This window comes from Tursiops truncatus, chromosome 14, assembly GCF_011762595.2.
Source record: "Tursiops truncatus isolate mTurTru1 chromosome 14, mTurTru1.mat.Y, whole genome shotgun sequence".
Taxonomy (NCBI): domain Eukaryota; kingdom Metazoa; phylum Chordata; class Mammalia; order Artiodactyla; family Delphinidae; genus Tursiops; species Tursiops truncatus.
Window position 1 is genome coordinate 4,277,501 of NC_047047.1, and position 16,983 is coordinate 4,294,483.

Here is a 16,983-nt window from a genome sequence, read left to right on the forward strand (position 1 = left end):
TAGCAATGCGATCTGTCGACTGACTAATGCCCTTCCTACAAAATCACTGAAACCAGTTTCCATATCGCGGAGCTGCAAACGTCAACACTGTTGATACTCAGTTACCACCCTCGGCGATTTAAACATTACTATCAGGGCATTTCAACCTAACTGTTTAAATGTCCTTCAAATAAAATTTATTCTGATTTAGATACACCTACGCATTCCCACAATCTGAACACATTCCTTTATTATGGTGGAAGGAATCTATTGCTAAACAGAAACAACAGCTAATCAAATAGTTCCACTTTGTGTGTTCATAATAAAATGACCAAATAGGAAAAAACTATGGGTAAAGTTAAACCTGAGATAGGAAATCTAACTTGGCATTCTCCCCAGTTTATAATTAACCACTCTGGGAAGGACCAGACTCAGTTCAAGCCCATTTAGGCTGCTGGCTGGATGTGCAGTACAGGGTTCCCGGCAGCATTGCCTCGTACTTATTCACACTGAGAAGCTGCAGCTATAGAATCAGAAGGATGAATGATTGATTCGGGCAATCACTGATGCACGGACTTTCCTACCTGCTACTTCGTTAGCAAAATCACTCCTGAAATGATATCATGAGCACAGGAAAGATACAATCCTCAGAAAAACTGAATGTTAGTAATCTCTAGGGCAAAAAAAGTAAAATTATAAAGTGAAAGTCTCATCGCTGGAACAAGATATAAAAGAAACCTCTATTACCTTAAATAAAAGACCACTGGTAATTTCATGGCCATTGAGATCAAACTGGGGAAATCTGAATCTAAATGTATTTGAATAAAAAGCTCATCTTTCCCTTAACTTTTTAAAAAAAATCAGATGCTATAATGCTGTAAAAAGAGGTTTCAGTTCTAAACACAGCAATAGAGATATGAAATCTAGTAGATGTTATCTTCATGCCATAAGACGAAGTCCCAAAAGGTCAAATATTTCCTGATTTATTTGGAGGAATCCATCCTCTTTTAGTAGCTTTATACGTGAAATCCAGGGAAATGTACGTTGACTGAAGGATGTGCCCACTAAGTAAACAATGGTACTAACAGCTCTTCTGTGTATGTGGTTGCCTTGTGTCTTCTTAGAAAGGTCACCAAGGTGACCAACACTGAGAACGAGTGAAGAATGCAGAGCTGGGGGCCCGGCTCCCTACAAGGCAACGTTCCATCATGGAAGTGAACATGGCATCAGAATCTTCATACTAGTGTCTTTGGTGTCAGAATGCGTGACTGTGAACTTATACCTGTCATTATGTGATCAATTTAAAAATTCTTCAACTGCAATAAATTAATCTGTGCTTTTTAATACATGACATTGTAACTATTTGGGAGTTTCTAAAGACAGTATCTTGAAGTCGCACAGCTTAGTGTGTTATGCCTATACATTTACTATAAATACTTTTTATCTTTCACTTTCTTCTCTTTTAACATCTTTATTATAAATATTTTAATATCTCTTCTCTTTAATAGTAACCAAATAGTTTTTAATCGGCTTGAGCCTCTACCCACTGATGTTTCTAAGAACTTCCTACTCATGGGTAAAGCAAGGTGCCTCAGAGTTAGAATAATAATCCAAGTCCATAGTCTATTTATTCCATAGGGTTGTTCTGAGAGTCAAATAAAATAATGTACGTAAAAGTCAAGGAATTCCCTAGAATCAGCAGTGTCTGCCGTGTGCCACAGACAGCTTCTAGGGGTAGTGTTCTCCTGAAGGTCACAGAGTTTGGAAATCTAAACCTCTTGTAGAACAATTGCTTAAACTTCTAAAGAAAAAAAATATATGTGCGTTTTGTTGTTATCCTTTCATACGGAGTCACAAAAAGTGAGCTGAGTACACACTTCTTTTTCCTATTATTGTATGAAGGTTTGTTTTTTAAGAAATTACTGCTTTGATCTTAGGAGAGGAATTCCTTTTTGCTTGACGTCCTACAGATTTCTGATGAGATCAAATGAATGCAACTTAAATACTAAACTTGTAGTAAATATCGGTTTAAAAAATCTCCTCTCCCACCTCGGTTAACTAACCGGTTTGGGCTATAAGGGGAAAAAATGTCTCCAACCTAGAAGGCTCTCTTACTAATCTTGAGTCAATGTCTGAAAAATAATTGACTCAACACAAGGGCATCCTCTAAATGAAGCTGGCTTAAAAATTGCCTTGAGGCTAGGAACTGGGAAACCTGCTTATGACCAGTGCAACGTAATGTACAGAGATTCAAAATATATTTTAGCACATGAGAGACTGATTCTCATTTGAGATAAGTGCCCCTACATTCCTAGACCAAGTGCTTACATCACTAGTGAGCAGAAGGTTGAGGAAGTTCCTCATGGTCTAAACTGCCTGCATCCGTCCAGGTCCAGCCCTCCTGCTGAGCATTGAGTTAATTCTCATCCATCCTTCAGTGAGCAGGTCAAATGCCTGGGGACCAGATGAGGTTCCCTCTCACCCTCTCACAGCTCCCTGGACTTTATGATCGTATGTTTGTGTGCCCTATTTTATTACTATCAAGACCCTGCTCCAGGGGTGCACTCCCTGAGGGCAGGGACCGTCTGCTTCCACAGGCCGTGGCACATAACAGGTGCCCTAGTACTCCCCTGCGCTAAGGGGATGCCCCAAAGTTCAGGAATCAAGTGAAGTAGGATTTGAAGGCAATATTGTAGAAAATAAAAGAATGCAAAATTATCCATGATGAGTGATATATCAACATTTTAAATAAAGACGAGATCAGTATCCCCGATCATTTTTTCTGCCTCAGGCTTTCATATGGCTCAGCACGGTGTTTCCAATAAATATTTGTTAGCACATTCCCGTTTTAGGACCAGAAATTTCCTTAAAGCCGTGTAGTGGGCAGCACGCAAACCAACCAACCAACCGCGAAAACAGTCTCGCTGAGAAATACGGCAGAAAGTTTTCTGTTTATACAAAGGTGCCCTCAGGGCTGCTCCTGGAAATGTTCCCCATGTAAAAAAGGTGATGGTGTTTCTGATTCATTAGCAAGCAAGGGATGAGAAGTAACACTCAGGTGTTAATGACAATTTCATTGCTATCTATTCTTAGCTCTTCTCTCAACTTGCTTTTCAGAGGTGAGGATGTGGGGAGATAATTGAAACTCATTATCTTCTGAGGACGTCAGGATGGAGGAGCTGGTGTTCCTTATGCTAAATATACGTTCTGACTAATTTCCCCAATTCGTAAACCATTTCTTGGGAGAAAACTGGGCATCTTTAGGGAGGGGGTGAATTCATTCTTATGACATTCAAGGAGTTCTCGGTAAATGTCAGAGACTTAAAGCAGCTTTAAAAAATGTCTAACCAGCTCTTGGGACAATTGGTTTCCAGATACTCCAACTGAAGCACCAGGCTTCAAAGGGCATCATCTTGTAATGATGGGGTATGTATCAGTCTTACCCCACCCTCTGTCCCACTGGTAGCCAGTTCCCTCCTTGCTCCTGTTCACAGCTGGTCTCACACAAACGCGGCATTCTCCCAATTGCACACAGATCTTTGCCTGAGACACAATTACAAACACGGCCTTCTCTTTAAATATCCCACCAATCACCACACCTCTTGCTCCTATACCACTCATGCCCAAATCCAAGTTAGCATCCTAGGATGCTGACCTGGTCTCTCCTCATAGAAGACAGGAAGGGAGATGACTTATGGGACAAAGACAACAGCAAGATTAGCAGAAGCAAATGAGCACGGGTGAAAGGGTAGACATGTCTAAACAGGAAGACTTGTAACGTATGCTAAAGATCTTCTATAAATTCATTTGCCCCGCCCTCCCAAAGAAAGATGTCAAAAAACTCTCATCTTTTTGCTAGAAAGTAATTTTCAGAAACTAGGTGAAACAGATCGAGCATGGACCAAGCTATAAGATGCCAAGACTTAGATCTTATTTCTTCCATTTTTCCTTTGTCATATCTCTGCCCCTTCACTCCTAATAGTGCCTTTAAATGGAACAATGAGTTAGTGCCCCTTGTAATTCTGACATTGAAAGTCTAGATCGAGGGCAGATGTCACTTACTGGTGGGGCATGGAAAAGGCTGTAGAACTCAGTATCCCGGTCTCTGCCATCTCAATAGCTTGTTTCATTTCCAGCTTCTTGTACAAAGAAACGATGCTCGACTTTGGCAGGTTCTCTCGGATTAGGATTTTCCGTAAATACTTATGATCAAACTTCTTAAACCTAAAAATGGAAACCAACAGTTTGGAAATCCTCAGTCTCTGTATGTGTTATGTAAGTATATCCTTTTTCTAGAAACAAACTACACTTAACTTTATTCTGAAAAACACCACGACAGTGCCTGGAACACATGTGCCTTTGAACACATTTAAAAAAAAAATAATCATAGCATTTATACATTTTTTAAAATAAAGAAAGAATGGCCTAGGGACCTGAATACATTGAAAATCAACCAAACAAAAGGAAGGGACAAGCTGTAATCAGGGTTGCTCATCTTTAAAATGAGACTAGAGGCTTCCCTGGTGGTCCAGTGGTAAAGAATCTGCCTTCCAATGCAGGAGATATGGGTCTGATCCCTGGTCAGGGAACTAACTTCCCACGTGCCGCGGGTCAACTAAGCCCGCGGGCCACAACCACTGAGCCTGCGTGCCGCAAACGACAGAGCCAAGGCGCTCTGGAACCCACACGCCACAACTAGAGAGAGAAAATCCACATGCTACAACTAGAGATAAGCCCGCACGCCACAACTAGAGAGAGAAAACCTGCACACCACAACTAGAGAGAAGCCCGTGCTGCAGCGAAAGATCCCGCGTGCTGCAACTAAGACCCGATGCAGCCAAAAGTAAATAAATAAGTTTAAAATAAATAAATAAAATAAAATGAGACGAATAGTGATAACACAGGAGAGTTAAGGAGATCATGTGAAAGATAATTCCTCTCTTTCTAATCCAGCTTCCTTATGGCTATTGTAGTTTGCCTTCCAAAAGTCAAGTATGGCCATGCCACTCTCCTATTTAATAGCCTTTTTTTTTTTTTTCGCGGCACGCGGGCCTCTCACTGTTGTGGCCTCTCCCGTTGCGGAGCACAGGCTCCAGACGCGCTGGCTTAGCGGCCGTGGCTCACGGGCCCAGCCGCTCCGCGGCATGTGGGATCTTCCCGGACCGGGGCATGAACCCGTGTCCCCTGCATCGGCAGGCGGACTCAACCACTGCGCCACCAGGGAAGCCCTTAATAGCCTTTTGATATGAGTTTTAAAGGTCAAATAGAACTTTATAGTGTTAATGGCTGTAGAGAGCTCCTTAGCTCTGTACCATAAAAGCGTGTCCCTGTCTTTCCAGTCATGTCCTCCTTTTTTCTCACCTTTTTCTCACCTTGTCACTCTCCCATATCCAAACCATGACATGTTCTCCCTTGCCTTTGCAGATGGAAATACACTGCTGCTACTGTGGTTGCTTGGCAGGCTTTCCATTCTTCTTGGCCTAGAGAACTCATTTATTTTCCAAACCCACTCCCATTTCTGTATTGCTATAGTTCTACTCATTTGCCTCTGTTATAACATGCGCCATATTGACCATAATCATTTGTTCAGGCTCCTTCTCTTCTCCCCCACCCCACCCCCAGGACCACATGTACTACATTGTGAAGACCTAGAACACAGTGAGGGTGTCTTACTGCTCTTGACACAGTTTAGAAAGTTAGGTATAGATTCGGCTAAATGGAAGAATATTTAATAATGCTTCATTGGAATAACTACGGCATTTGAACTTAAAAAAAAAATCCATGGCCTAAATTCTAGATCGGTGGATAGTCACAGAATTTAAACTCTATTTTAACACTGTAAGGACTGCTAAAACGATGCTTCTTTCTACCTCATAAAAAAAAATCCCACTCAGGAGACTTTCCTGGCAGTCCAGTGGTTAAGATTTCGCCTTCCAATGCACGGGATGCAGATTTGATTCCTGATCGGGGAGCTAAGATCCCACATGATCTTAGCCAAAAACCAAAACATAAAACAGAAGCAATATTGTAACAAATTCAATGAAGACTTTAAAAAATGGTCACATCAAAAAATCTTAAAAAAAAAAATCCCACTCAAAAGCTCTCAGTTTCTGTGCCACCACCCTGCAAGAGCCAGAATTTTAAAGATCTAGTCTCTCTTGGCATCACCAACATCAATATGTTGGAAATGTCTACCATTTGGTTAATTGAACTACGGCTAACGCCTACATCCTCCAAACAGCAGTGTAAAACTTCAAAAATCTCGTCTTCCTCATCCTCAATAAACTCTCCTCAGGGCCACGTCATTAAGAAATATGGCTGTAGACTAAATCCAGAAGAGGATGAGTTCTGAAATGTGAGATGTTGTGGAGAAGAGGGCCCCCGGAATCGTTATGCGGGAAGGACCTCCCCCAACATGGAGGAATCTCTTCCCCAGGATCCCGGATGACTCACCAACCCTCCTTTGCAGCCTCTTGAAGCCTGTTATTCCCTGGTTGTGCTTCTCGTATCACTGGGAAACTTGTCCTTGTTTTAAACTTAAATCTGGTGTCTCTAATTTCCACTTGTCAGTTGTACTAGTTTCCTCTAAAGCAACCAAGCCCAAGTTCACTGCTTCCTCCACCTGGTAGCTCTCCATTTCCCAGGACTTCTGCCTGCTTCTTGTACGGCATGGCTCCCAGGCCCTTTATCTTCCTGGCCACCTTCCTCAGGATTCCTTCTGCTTTTATCTTATCCCATCTACCTAGCTTCCAGTGGAACCTTCTGAGGTTCCGCAGGTCACATATATCCCTCCTTGGTGGTGAAACCTCTGCCTCCTTACTTGTCTCTCACTTGGTAGTGGCTCCACTGCCCACACACATCTTCAATTCCAGCCTTCAAGTGATCCATCAGCTGCAAAACCGAACACAGGAAAATGATTGCTGATGAAACGTTAACCCTACAAGACACACAAGGAGGGTTAATCCACCTTGGAAAACAAAGGGGGCTTTACTTTCCAGGAGCACACCCTCTTTTCCATCACTGTTCATGTAACTGACGCTTATAATGCCTTTCCCAGTAACACCACTTAGTTTCGTGATACAAAGCCTCTGTAGAGAATTTCTTTAATAAAGCACATAACTTGCAATGAAAACAAGGTACCTGCTTTGCTTTGAATACTATTTTTCTAGAATGATCTAGGAAATTTCTCATTACTGAGATCAAATGGATACAAAGCCTAATAATTAACTTTTAATTCTTTTAATTTCATTGAGAAAGAAAAGAATATGCCAGTATCCAATTTATACGACTCCTGAAAATATAATTCTACAGGTATTCTATTATAATAGCAACATATAACAACAAAATTTATCTATATGCCTCAGTTTTTGTTTTGTTTTGTTTGTTTTTTCTTTTTATTTTGGGCCGTGCCACATGGCTTGTGGGACCTTAGTTCCCCCACCAGGGACTGAACCTGCGCCCTCAGCAGCGAAAGCACAGAGTCCTAACCATTGGATCACCAGGGAATTCCCACACCTCACTTTTTTTTTTTTTTTGCGGTACGCGGGCCTCTCGCTGCTGTGGCCTCTCCCGCTGCAGAGCACAGGCTCCGGACCCGCAGGCTCAGCGGCCATGGCTCACGGACCCAGCCTCTCCGCGGCATGTGGGATCTTCCCGGACCGGGGAACGAACCCGCGTCCCCTGCATCGGCAGGCGGACTCTCAACCACTGCGCCACCAGGGAAGCCCCAACGCCTCAGTTTTTATCTGATCATTTTGTCTCAGTATTTACATCTCACCATCCAAGCCAATTATACTACATTTGCCTTATCCAAATTGTTTATAGGAATTTAGGAAAAAACACAGTCTCTTCATAATTTATTACTTTACAAATAATTTAAATTTGTAATCATTGAAGTTTAACATGGCTTCTAAATTTTTTTTGCAAAATAAATTAAAATACTAAATTAATTCTGAAATAATTATGTACTCTCTACCAATAATTATACCTTTTTTTGAGAAAAAGAAAAATAAGAAAGGGGTGAAATATTCAAGTTGTATTGTCTTAGGTATAAATCTAATTTCTTAAAATAATGAACAGAGGGGATGAAGATAGAGACAAAAATCTTCAATCGGGTTAAAGCACTACTGATTATAAAATGCTCACTCCCTATCCCCATCTGTTGAATACTTTCAAATGGCCTTGAAAATTTTTCATTTGCGTTTCCTGGAATTAAAATTACTTTATTTCCTTAGGTGACTTTGGCCATGAAATTCAGGTCTGATTTTGAAAGACTTCATCAGTTTCTCCAGCATTAAAGTTATGGACTTTCAGGCATGAAAGAAACCTCCAAATTATGTGGGTCAATCATCCCCTCCAAGCCTGAATCTCTTGTACAGCAACTATGCCGAGTGTTTCCGGTTATTGCTTGCACACATCCACTTCACCTTTGGGTGAGCCATACAAGCAACTGTCCAGACACTCTTCATTAACAGAGCTGAAGCCTCTCACCCTATGTTTTCCATACATTAGTTCTCATTTCTATTTCCTGTAGCCACATGAAACGCCATCCCTTCAATACTGTGTCGGACTTAAAACTTAAAACAAACAGAGACCGTGATTGACTTCATTTTCACTTTTATCAGAGTTGTCACCAAAACTGCCACTAGGCCATGTCTGCTGAACTGGAAGCTGTTACCCTTCTTTATTATAAGTTCAGGAAGAGCAGAAAATCCCATGTTCCATTAGAATAATGATTTCTTCCTTCCTTCCTTCCTTCCTTCCTTCCTTCCTTCCTTCCTTCCTTCCTTCTTTCCTTCCTTTCTTTCTTTCTTTCTTTCTTTCTTTCTTTCTTTCTTTCTTTCTTTCTTTCTTTCTTTCTTTCTCTTTTATAACAATAATTTTGGAAGCAAGTCAGGCAACCCTGAACATTATTCATCATGATAGTTTTCTGAGGTGTCAACTTGGCTAGGCTACTCCCCTGTTATTATTAATACCCATTGAGATGTTGCTGTGGAAGTATTTGGTAGATAGGATTAAAGGTCACTGATCAGTTGCCTTTAAGTAAGGGATATTATCCTAGATAATCTGGGTGAGTCTGATGTGATCATTCGAAAGGCCTGAAGAATAAAGCAGAAGAAAATTCCCCTTGCTTTTGCCTGGGAGTTCCAGTCCACCCTTCCTGATGGCCTGTCCTACAGATTTTGGATCTGTCTACCCAGCACCCGTAGCAGGTGAGCCAATTCCTTACAGCAAAGCTCTTAATATATATCTGCTACTAGTTCTGCTCCCCTTGTTGAAGCCTGACAGAAGCAATGCTAGCTTGGACCCAAAAGGGAGAGAGAGAAGATGAAATGAAAGAAAGCTACTGGGCCCCACATTTTACAGGCAAGAAGCAGGCTGAACAAACTCATAAGCCGCTAGAGTTACAGATGTAGAAAACATACTTATGGTTACCAGGGGGCAAATGGGGCAGGGATATATTGGGAGAATGAGACTGACATATGCACACTACTATACATAAAATAAATAGCTAGTAAGGACCTACTGTATAGCACAGGGAACTCTACTCGGTACTCTGTAATGGCCTATATGGGAAAAGAATCTAAAACAGAGTGGATATATGTATACATAGAACTGATTCACTTTGCTGTACACCTGGACCTAACACAACATTGTAAATCAACTATACTCCAATAAAAATTACAAAACAAAACAAAACAAAATTAATAAGTCACAAACACCTGCTACTGTTCATGAAAAAAGAACTATGACTCAGTGGGTGGAGGGGAGAACACAGAAGGTGGAGCAAAGAATCATAGAAGATTGTTCCCAGGACTGGAAACCAGGACTGGAAACCCAGGCAGACTTGGAAATTTGCTTGGGGTAGATGACTCCTTTTTTCCTTCCATATTTCCCCCTTTTGGAAAAGGAGTATCTATAGCCGTTATCTGATGACTGTCCTGCCAGTGCGTTTTGGGAGAAGATGACTTGTTTCTTGAGTTTCACAGGTTCAGAGTGAAGAGGAACTGTGTCTCAGGACGGATTATACCTAGAGCCTCACCCATCCTTGATTTAGATGGTTGAGATGCTGAGAGTTGGGTCTTTTGAACTCACAAGATGTAGGTGAGAGTTTTGGTCTCTGAGTTCATTCTATAGTGGATTGAGGCTTTTGAGATGTTGGGATCGGTTAATGTATTTTGCATGTGGAACAGACATGAGTCTTTGAAGAGCAAAGGACAGATGCGATAGGCAGAATGTATGTTCCCCAAAGACGTCCAGGGTCCTAATCCCCAGGGCCTGCAAGCATGTTAGTTTTTATTCAAAGAGGAATTAGGATAGCAGATGAATTTAGGTTTGCTATTCAGCTGACCTGATGATAGAGAGAATACCCTAAATTACCCCCATCGGCCCAGTATAACCATAAAGATCTTTAATGTGGAAGAGGAAGGCAGAAGAGTCAGTATCAGAGTGATGCAGCATGAGAAAGCCCTGACTGGTCATTGTTGGCTTTGAAGACAGGACGGGTCCACAAGCCGAGGAATGCCAAGAACCTCTAGAAGCTGGAAGAGGCAAGAAAACAGACCCTTTCCTAGAACGCCTAGAAAGAAATGCAGCCCTGCTACATCTTGATTTTATCCCGGTGAAACCCATTGTGAACTTCTGACTTCCAGAACTGTAAGATAATAACTGTAAGATGTAAGCTACTAAGTCTATGATAATTTCCTACAGCAGCACCAGGAAACTAGTACAGTCACTGTTGGTGGAGCTGGAGAGGAAAGAGGCCATGTCTAGTGACATATACACACCTCATCAAAGTTCTAAATCACTCCCATAGGTGACGAAGAGGGAACGTCTTATCAACTTATTAATTATGACCAAGAGATAACTTACACGGGTATGAAGCTCTTCGTTGATGGATTCTTTTTTATTGGTCTTTCTCACATCCAGGTACCTGACCAGAGGGCCAATTGTGATTCCCTAGATCATAAACCACAAAATAAAGCATTTTGTTGTAGTGAAGACTGTCAGGATAGAGAGCAAATCTATTGCAAATTTAGAACTTCCAATTTTAATGTCTTTGTTTTGTACTAGTTTCTCCTGGATAAATGCTCCAGTGTTTACTTTAGTTCTTACTTAATACCTTTACACTCTGCAATAAAAATAGGCCTGATGTCTATAACTTAAAGCAGGGATTTAGTTTCATTCCTTAAAATAACCTCCCATTAGTTTGCTGAGAGCTAATACCAGCTATAATAAAAACTATTTAATACCCATTGTTATCTCATTTTCAGCAATAGACATCCGGCGAGCTCTCAGTCACCTGTACAAAGGGATATTTTGATTGATACATTTTATCAATTAAAAGGTCACAAAATGTCGAGGTTACAGGATGACCAAAAACATGATCTAGAAATATTTGGGAATTTAGTTTGGGCACTTGTCTGAAAATCAGATAAAGTGTCCCTTTCTTTGTATTTTACTAATTTAATACACAATCCTGAGAAGAATCGACTTATTTCAAATATGAAAGAAATTCTACCAACCTGAATGAATACAGTAAAATATATAACTACTAGAGTAGCAGTGACAAACATTTTCTTCCTAGGAAAAAGAGATAGAGGAAGCAAAAACGCAAGTGAAAAACTTCCAGCTCCTCGGACACCACTGTAGAAAATTATGCACTGGTCCTTGATGGAGAAGGGGAAAGTCCGAAACTGGTTACTGATATAGAAGAGAGCAAACACGCCTAGAAGGGGGGAAATACGTATTAGAGCAGAGGGTCACGAACGAGGAGACAAAGCAGCATTAGTGAACCCAAGTCGTGTGCATGTGCCCACAAAACGAGGCAACCTAATTCCATCACACCCATGGCAGTCTGTCCCAAACAGAACAGCTTACAAAACTTTTTACTTCTTGGGTAGCTGTGAGACGGCAGTGCTTCAAGTCAGAAGTGTTCTCTGGTAGTTTCCCAGCATGACTGCCTCTGTGCGTGTGCACGTGTGTGTGTGTGTGTATTTAAAGTAATAAATCTTGATACTTTTGATATAAGAAATGGTATATATTTTTTAATCTATTTTATAAATTTTGCTCAGCCTTTCAAAACTAAGAAAAGCAAGGGTATCACTTGGAGGGTAGAAGCATTTTTAGCAGCTCATACTCTCCCTGGGTCAGCAGAGGAGGTGTGTGATTTTGAAGGTGAGATTAGCCCTCGCAGTGCCTGGGGTCTGTGCAGGTGAGCAGATCTTTTGTGGTTGGTTTGGTTCTTCTTGAGGATCAATGCAAAAAAGAAAGGAAGTTGGCAAGGGGTCCAAGGAGGGGTTTCTTACTGTCAGTAAGTGGAAGGTAGAGGGCAGGAGAGCTTGCTGAAAACACAGAGGTGTTTTCTACCACATTGGTTTTTCATCCCCATGTGGCTGAGCTGCCACCCATGCAGTGGTTCCTAGTGAGAAAGGTCCCTTCACTGATGCTCTGACTCATCAAAGCAGAGGTTTCCCTGGAGAACAGTAAACCTCTCGGTATCCTCATGTGGTTTCTAATCGCACAGACATCACAGCAAGCAACACTGACGTTAACTCTACTGCCCTGTAGATCCCCACAGTACTAGAACTGAAAGGGACCTAACAAATCTGTCCACACCCACTGTTTTGTGGTTGGGGAAGAAGCTTTTGAGCTTCTGTCCAAGGTTAAATAGCTAGTTAGAAACAGTGATAGGACTTGATGTGACATCATAAATTTATACCTGAGTACCCTTAATTCTTTTCTCTCCTGAAGACCCAACAGGCACATATATTCAGAGTTACTTTAATGAATATTTTTAATATTTCTACATTCTTGTTATTCTTTCCTAGCATCCTCTGATAGTAGGGACACTGACAGTGCAGGACACAGTAAAATTTAACATTTCTTATTTTGTTTTGTTTGTTCCGGCTCCTCCACGGGCTAGTCCTATGACCTTGGGCAAAAGTCAATCTTTTCATGTACGCATCTTCTCATCTGCTTTCTGGAGGTACTGAGTACTTACACCAGAAGGTGGACGTAAGGTTTAATAATTTAATATCTATGAATAACATAAAGCACGACCTTCTATGTTGTAAGCCTTCATGAGTTGAACTATTCTTAGCTAGGATGAGTCAGGCAGGAGTGGGAGAGCTGGACTCCGACACCTGGCTCTGTCCCTCGCTGTGACGTGGCCAAGTCATTCTCCTGGGAACTGTTACATCATTTCTCTCAGATGGAAAATGAAGGAGCTGGGTGGCTGGTCACAAAGCATCGTGAGGTCTCCCCAGCATTAATCTCCCAGCTGTTTTCTATGCCTGTTGGCTGGGCAGAAGCTCTGAGGTGGTACTCTTGACATGAACCCTACTGTCCTGTAGATCCCTACAGTAGTAGAACTGAAAGGGACTTACGAAATTTGTCCAGACCCACCATCTTGTGGTTGGGGAAGAAGATTTTGAGTAGTTAACTATCTGTCCAAGGTCAAATAGCTAGTTAGTAATACTGGTAGGACTTGTGAGATTATAAATTTATATCACAGAATCCTTAATTCTTTTCTCCCCTGGAGACCCAATAGGCACATATATTCAGAGCTATTTTTATGAATATTTTTAATATTTCTACATTCTTGTTATTCTTGCCTAAATCCTAAAAACCATTCTAAATTTAGAATGGATATGTTCAAGATGAATTCTGAGCCATTTCTCCTAATTTCTCTTTGAGCAATTGGCTTGAAAATACTGGTCAAATTCACGTAAAAAAATGCTTCAAATATTGGTTGAAGTCATTTAAAATTATAATCTCTTCTAATCAAAAGGTAAAGCATATCTTGTAGTTCAGTACTGAGTGTTCTTTCTAGCTCCAGAAACATAAATATACAAGTTAAATTAAAAGCCATTAGTCAAGACACCTTGTGTTTTTAAGTTAGGCATATTTTATAGGGGTGACACCAGTTACACTGTAGAGTTGCCTTTGCTAAGCACTTTTCAAAAATAGAGATTCACTTCCTTTGTTTTCTATATATCACACTCAACCCTTCACTAAAACCACTTGTAATATTTAGGAGACGGTTTTCTAACAGTACTTGCCTTACAGTTTGTGAGATCTCACTTTTCCTGTAACAAAAGTATAAAAGAAAGCCCGCAGTTTATAATCTGTGTCTGATTTATGGTGCAAGAACTCATAAGCTGGCAAAGAAGTGAAGAGCAAGGGATGAATGTACTGAGTTATATTTAAATGTGTAAATGTGAGAGTTTTCTCTCAATTAAAAACAAGTGCTCCTGCTTCAGCCTTGCTTCAGTGCAGAACCTTATCGGCCAGTGATTATTCTGAACTGATTGAGGAAGCAAACGGGGAACATTCCTGGTCACTACAAGGTACCCAAACCCCCCTAACCAGTAAAACCAGTTGGCATCACCCCATTGCTTTTGCTTTAACCTTGCAGGAAGGAATAAGAAAAATAAAAAAAGAAGCAGGTGGGACTCTCCGGGCCCTGCTGTGTCTTACTGATGGCTCTCCAGATCTGGCAGAAGGCCAGGGTGAAGCAGACGAAGGCCCAGTTCCACTCGTGGTTCTTCCCCACGGTGGACACGCCCATGAACATGAAGATCAGGGTCTCGCTGACGCTGCTCAGCATCTTCATGAAATACTTGATGGTCGTGTAGGATGTCTGGGACACGTTTTCTTCGACGTACTTTTTCATGGTCACTGCACAGGCTGTGATTCTGCAAAAGGAAAAGAGTCTCAGGGAGAAGCCACAAGACCTTGCCTCTCATTGGAAAGTCCTCCCTATTGGTGATGGCACAGAGACACAAATCCTGTTTCTATCCAGAGACAACGTCTTCTCCAGTCCTCTTTCTGGCTGCAGGTTTTTCCTGAGATTTTCTTTCTTCTTCCTCCCTAAGGGGTCTTGCACAAGTTGAGTGTGGTAGGGAAGGTGGGCTTGACATGGTTTTCCCGCAACAAAATGGCTCACAATTCATGCACGAGCCAGAAGCAGGACTGTTTTTATTTTGCTCCCTCCACCCCCATCATGAGCTCTGTCAGCCCCACCTCGTACTCTCTACTTCACCTGCCTTAAACCAAAATAACCCAGTGCAGTTACCTAGAAAGAATACTTCAGCGAGACCCCCTCACATTGTAATGTTTCCTACAAAATTTTAATGAGAAATTTTTCCTTTAAAATGTTTTGTTCTAGAGTCGCTTAGCAAGTCTGGATGGGAAAGAAAGGACTTTGCCTTGTCTAAGTAGTTTGCTCACTTCTAAGGTGGGAAAATGATGAGTGCCTAGACTTTACACTACTGTATTTAATTAAGATAAATATTTCTATACAATAACATTGTGCCCAAGTGGCTGGGTATGAGGATGATGTCATAAAGAAGGCAACATGATCAGATACAATAAGCCAAGTTGAGAAGCTTCATTCCAAGATCTACACAAGGATAAACATTTCAAAGATCTTTTCATTAGGAAAAAAAATCTGAATGTCTAGTCTTATCCCATCTACCCAGTTTCACTCCACACTGACCAGTCCTGGAGCTGTGATGTGATTTGAGGGAAGTAGCAGAAGGCAGAGCCTAGGAATGATAGTAGCTCACGGCACGCTTCCCTTTAACTTTAAAATAATGCATTTTTCAAGGAAAACAAATAACGACTGAAGTGAGACTTTAACCTTGAGCCTCCCCCAGCTCTTCTCTGCACCAGCTTTTCTGAGAGTTATAAATTGACCTTATAATTGCTATGCAGGAAAATCACCAGAACAGAGCAAAAGCAAATGCTGGAGAGAACATTTGTTTGGCAAAGGACCTGAATTGGATTTTACAAAAGTTCAAAAAACCTGGATCCTGAAACGCTTTTGAAGATTGGCATTAGGAGTCAGGCCTTTCTCAAAGCCTGGTCCACCAGATGTGGCCCTAAACTCTCTTTTATTGGATGAGAGGTGGTCCTTGGTTTGTACTCACGCCAGGATGCCAGAGAGATAGAGGGTCTCAGCCACTAAGTAGGACAAGTAGCTGAACATGAAGACGATGAGGGGTTCAATTGCTGAGATGTTCTGAGTGAAACGTGTGATAAACGCAGAAATGAATCCAAAAATGACGCCGAAAAACACTCCCCCGCACCCCACGATAATGAATCGGGCACATCCGGCCAAGATGTCCACAGGTTCTATGTCTTCAAATTTATGCATCTTTGTGAAGGCGATTAAGATGTTATATAAGACCTAGACAAAAAGAAAATGAGAAAACAGAAAAGTAAACATGAATTAGAAATGAGAAACAGCTTACACACAGATTCTTAACTTTGTGTCTAGTTAAATAATACACCACAAAAATTACAGAACAAGAAGTATTAACACGGCTGCCTAACATTCAAATGCCTTCCAGATAATTTAAGTTTATTGTTTCTCCGAGTAAGAAGTATGACACTCACAGCTTTCAATCACTGAGCACCTACTACGTGCCAGTCTCTTCACTAAGCTCTGTGTCATTATCAATCGATTTCCTCTGGCTCCAGATGCACCCTCCAACATAGGCTTGGTAATATGCAATGACATTCCATTATTTCTCCTTTAAAATGAGCACCATGTTAAGCTTGCTCAACTGAGGGGCATTGCAGGAGGTAGGGGCTTCCTGCAACTTCCGTGGGAGGGATGAGAGTCAGCCATGTGTGCGTGAGAGCTTCCAGGGGGTCCTGTCAGGGCCACAGGGCCTGCAAGTGGTCCCTCTGCCACCCTGCATCCTCCAGCTGACTGATGAACTCTCCACACACCTCTTGACACAGGACAAAAAAGCCCCAGCATGACGCTGGTGCAGCATGCCTGTGGCCAGGGGTCCACCTCCGCAGGCTTCCCTCTGTGAACCCAGCCATGCAGTCTGCTCCTCTGAAGGCCCCCTGGCCCCTCTTGAACCCAGGCTCCCACTGCCCAGTGCCACTGACTGCAGAAGACTGCTCCCTGTCTGCCCTCCTTGCTCGCCCGTCAAGTCCAGACCAGCTCTAGCTTGGCTAAATCAGCCAGCTTCTCTGCTGTCC

At 41.8% G+C, this 16,983-nt stretch overlaps 1 protein-coding gene across 1 annotated transcript in view; it reads right to left on the reverse strand.

The window, feature by feature from the left end:
• SLC9A4 (solute carrier family 9 member A4) overlaps positions 1–16,983 on the reverse strand; it is a 58,770-nt gene that overhangs the window by 12,676 nt on the left and 29,111 nt on the right. Inside the window, exons 3-8 of the mRNA XM_019931023.3 lie at positions 15,915–16,174; positions 14,461–14,678; positions 11,505–11,707; positions 10,852–10,938; positions 6,800–6,870; positions 4,042–4,203 (exon numbers count right to left, since the gene is read on the reverse strand). Of these exons, the coding sequence (XP_019786582.2) occupies positions 4,042–4,203; positions 6,800–6,870; positions 10,852–10,938; positions 11,505–11,707; positions 14,461–14,678; positions 15,915–16,174 (1,001 nt within the window). The remainder of the gene's footprint in view (positions 1–4,041; positions 4,204–6,799; positions 6,871–10,851; positions 10,939–11,504; positions 11,708–14,460; positions 14,679–15,914; positions 16,175–16,983) is intronic.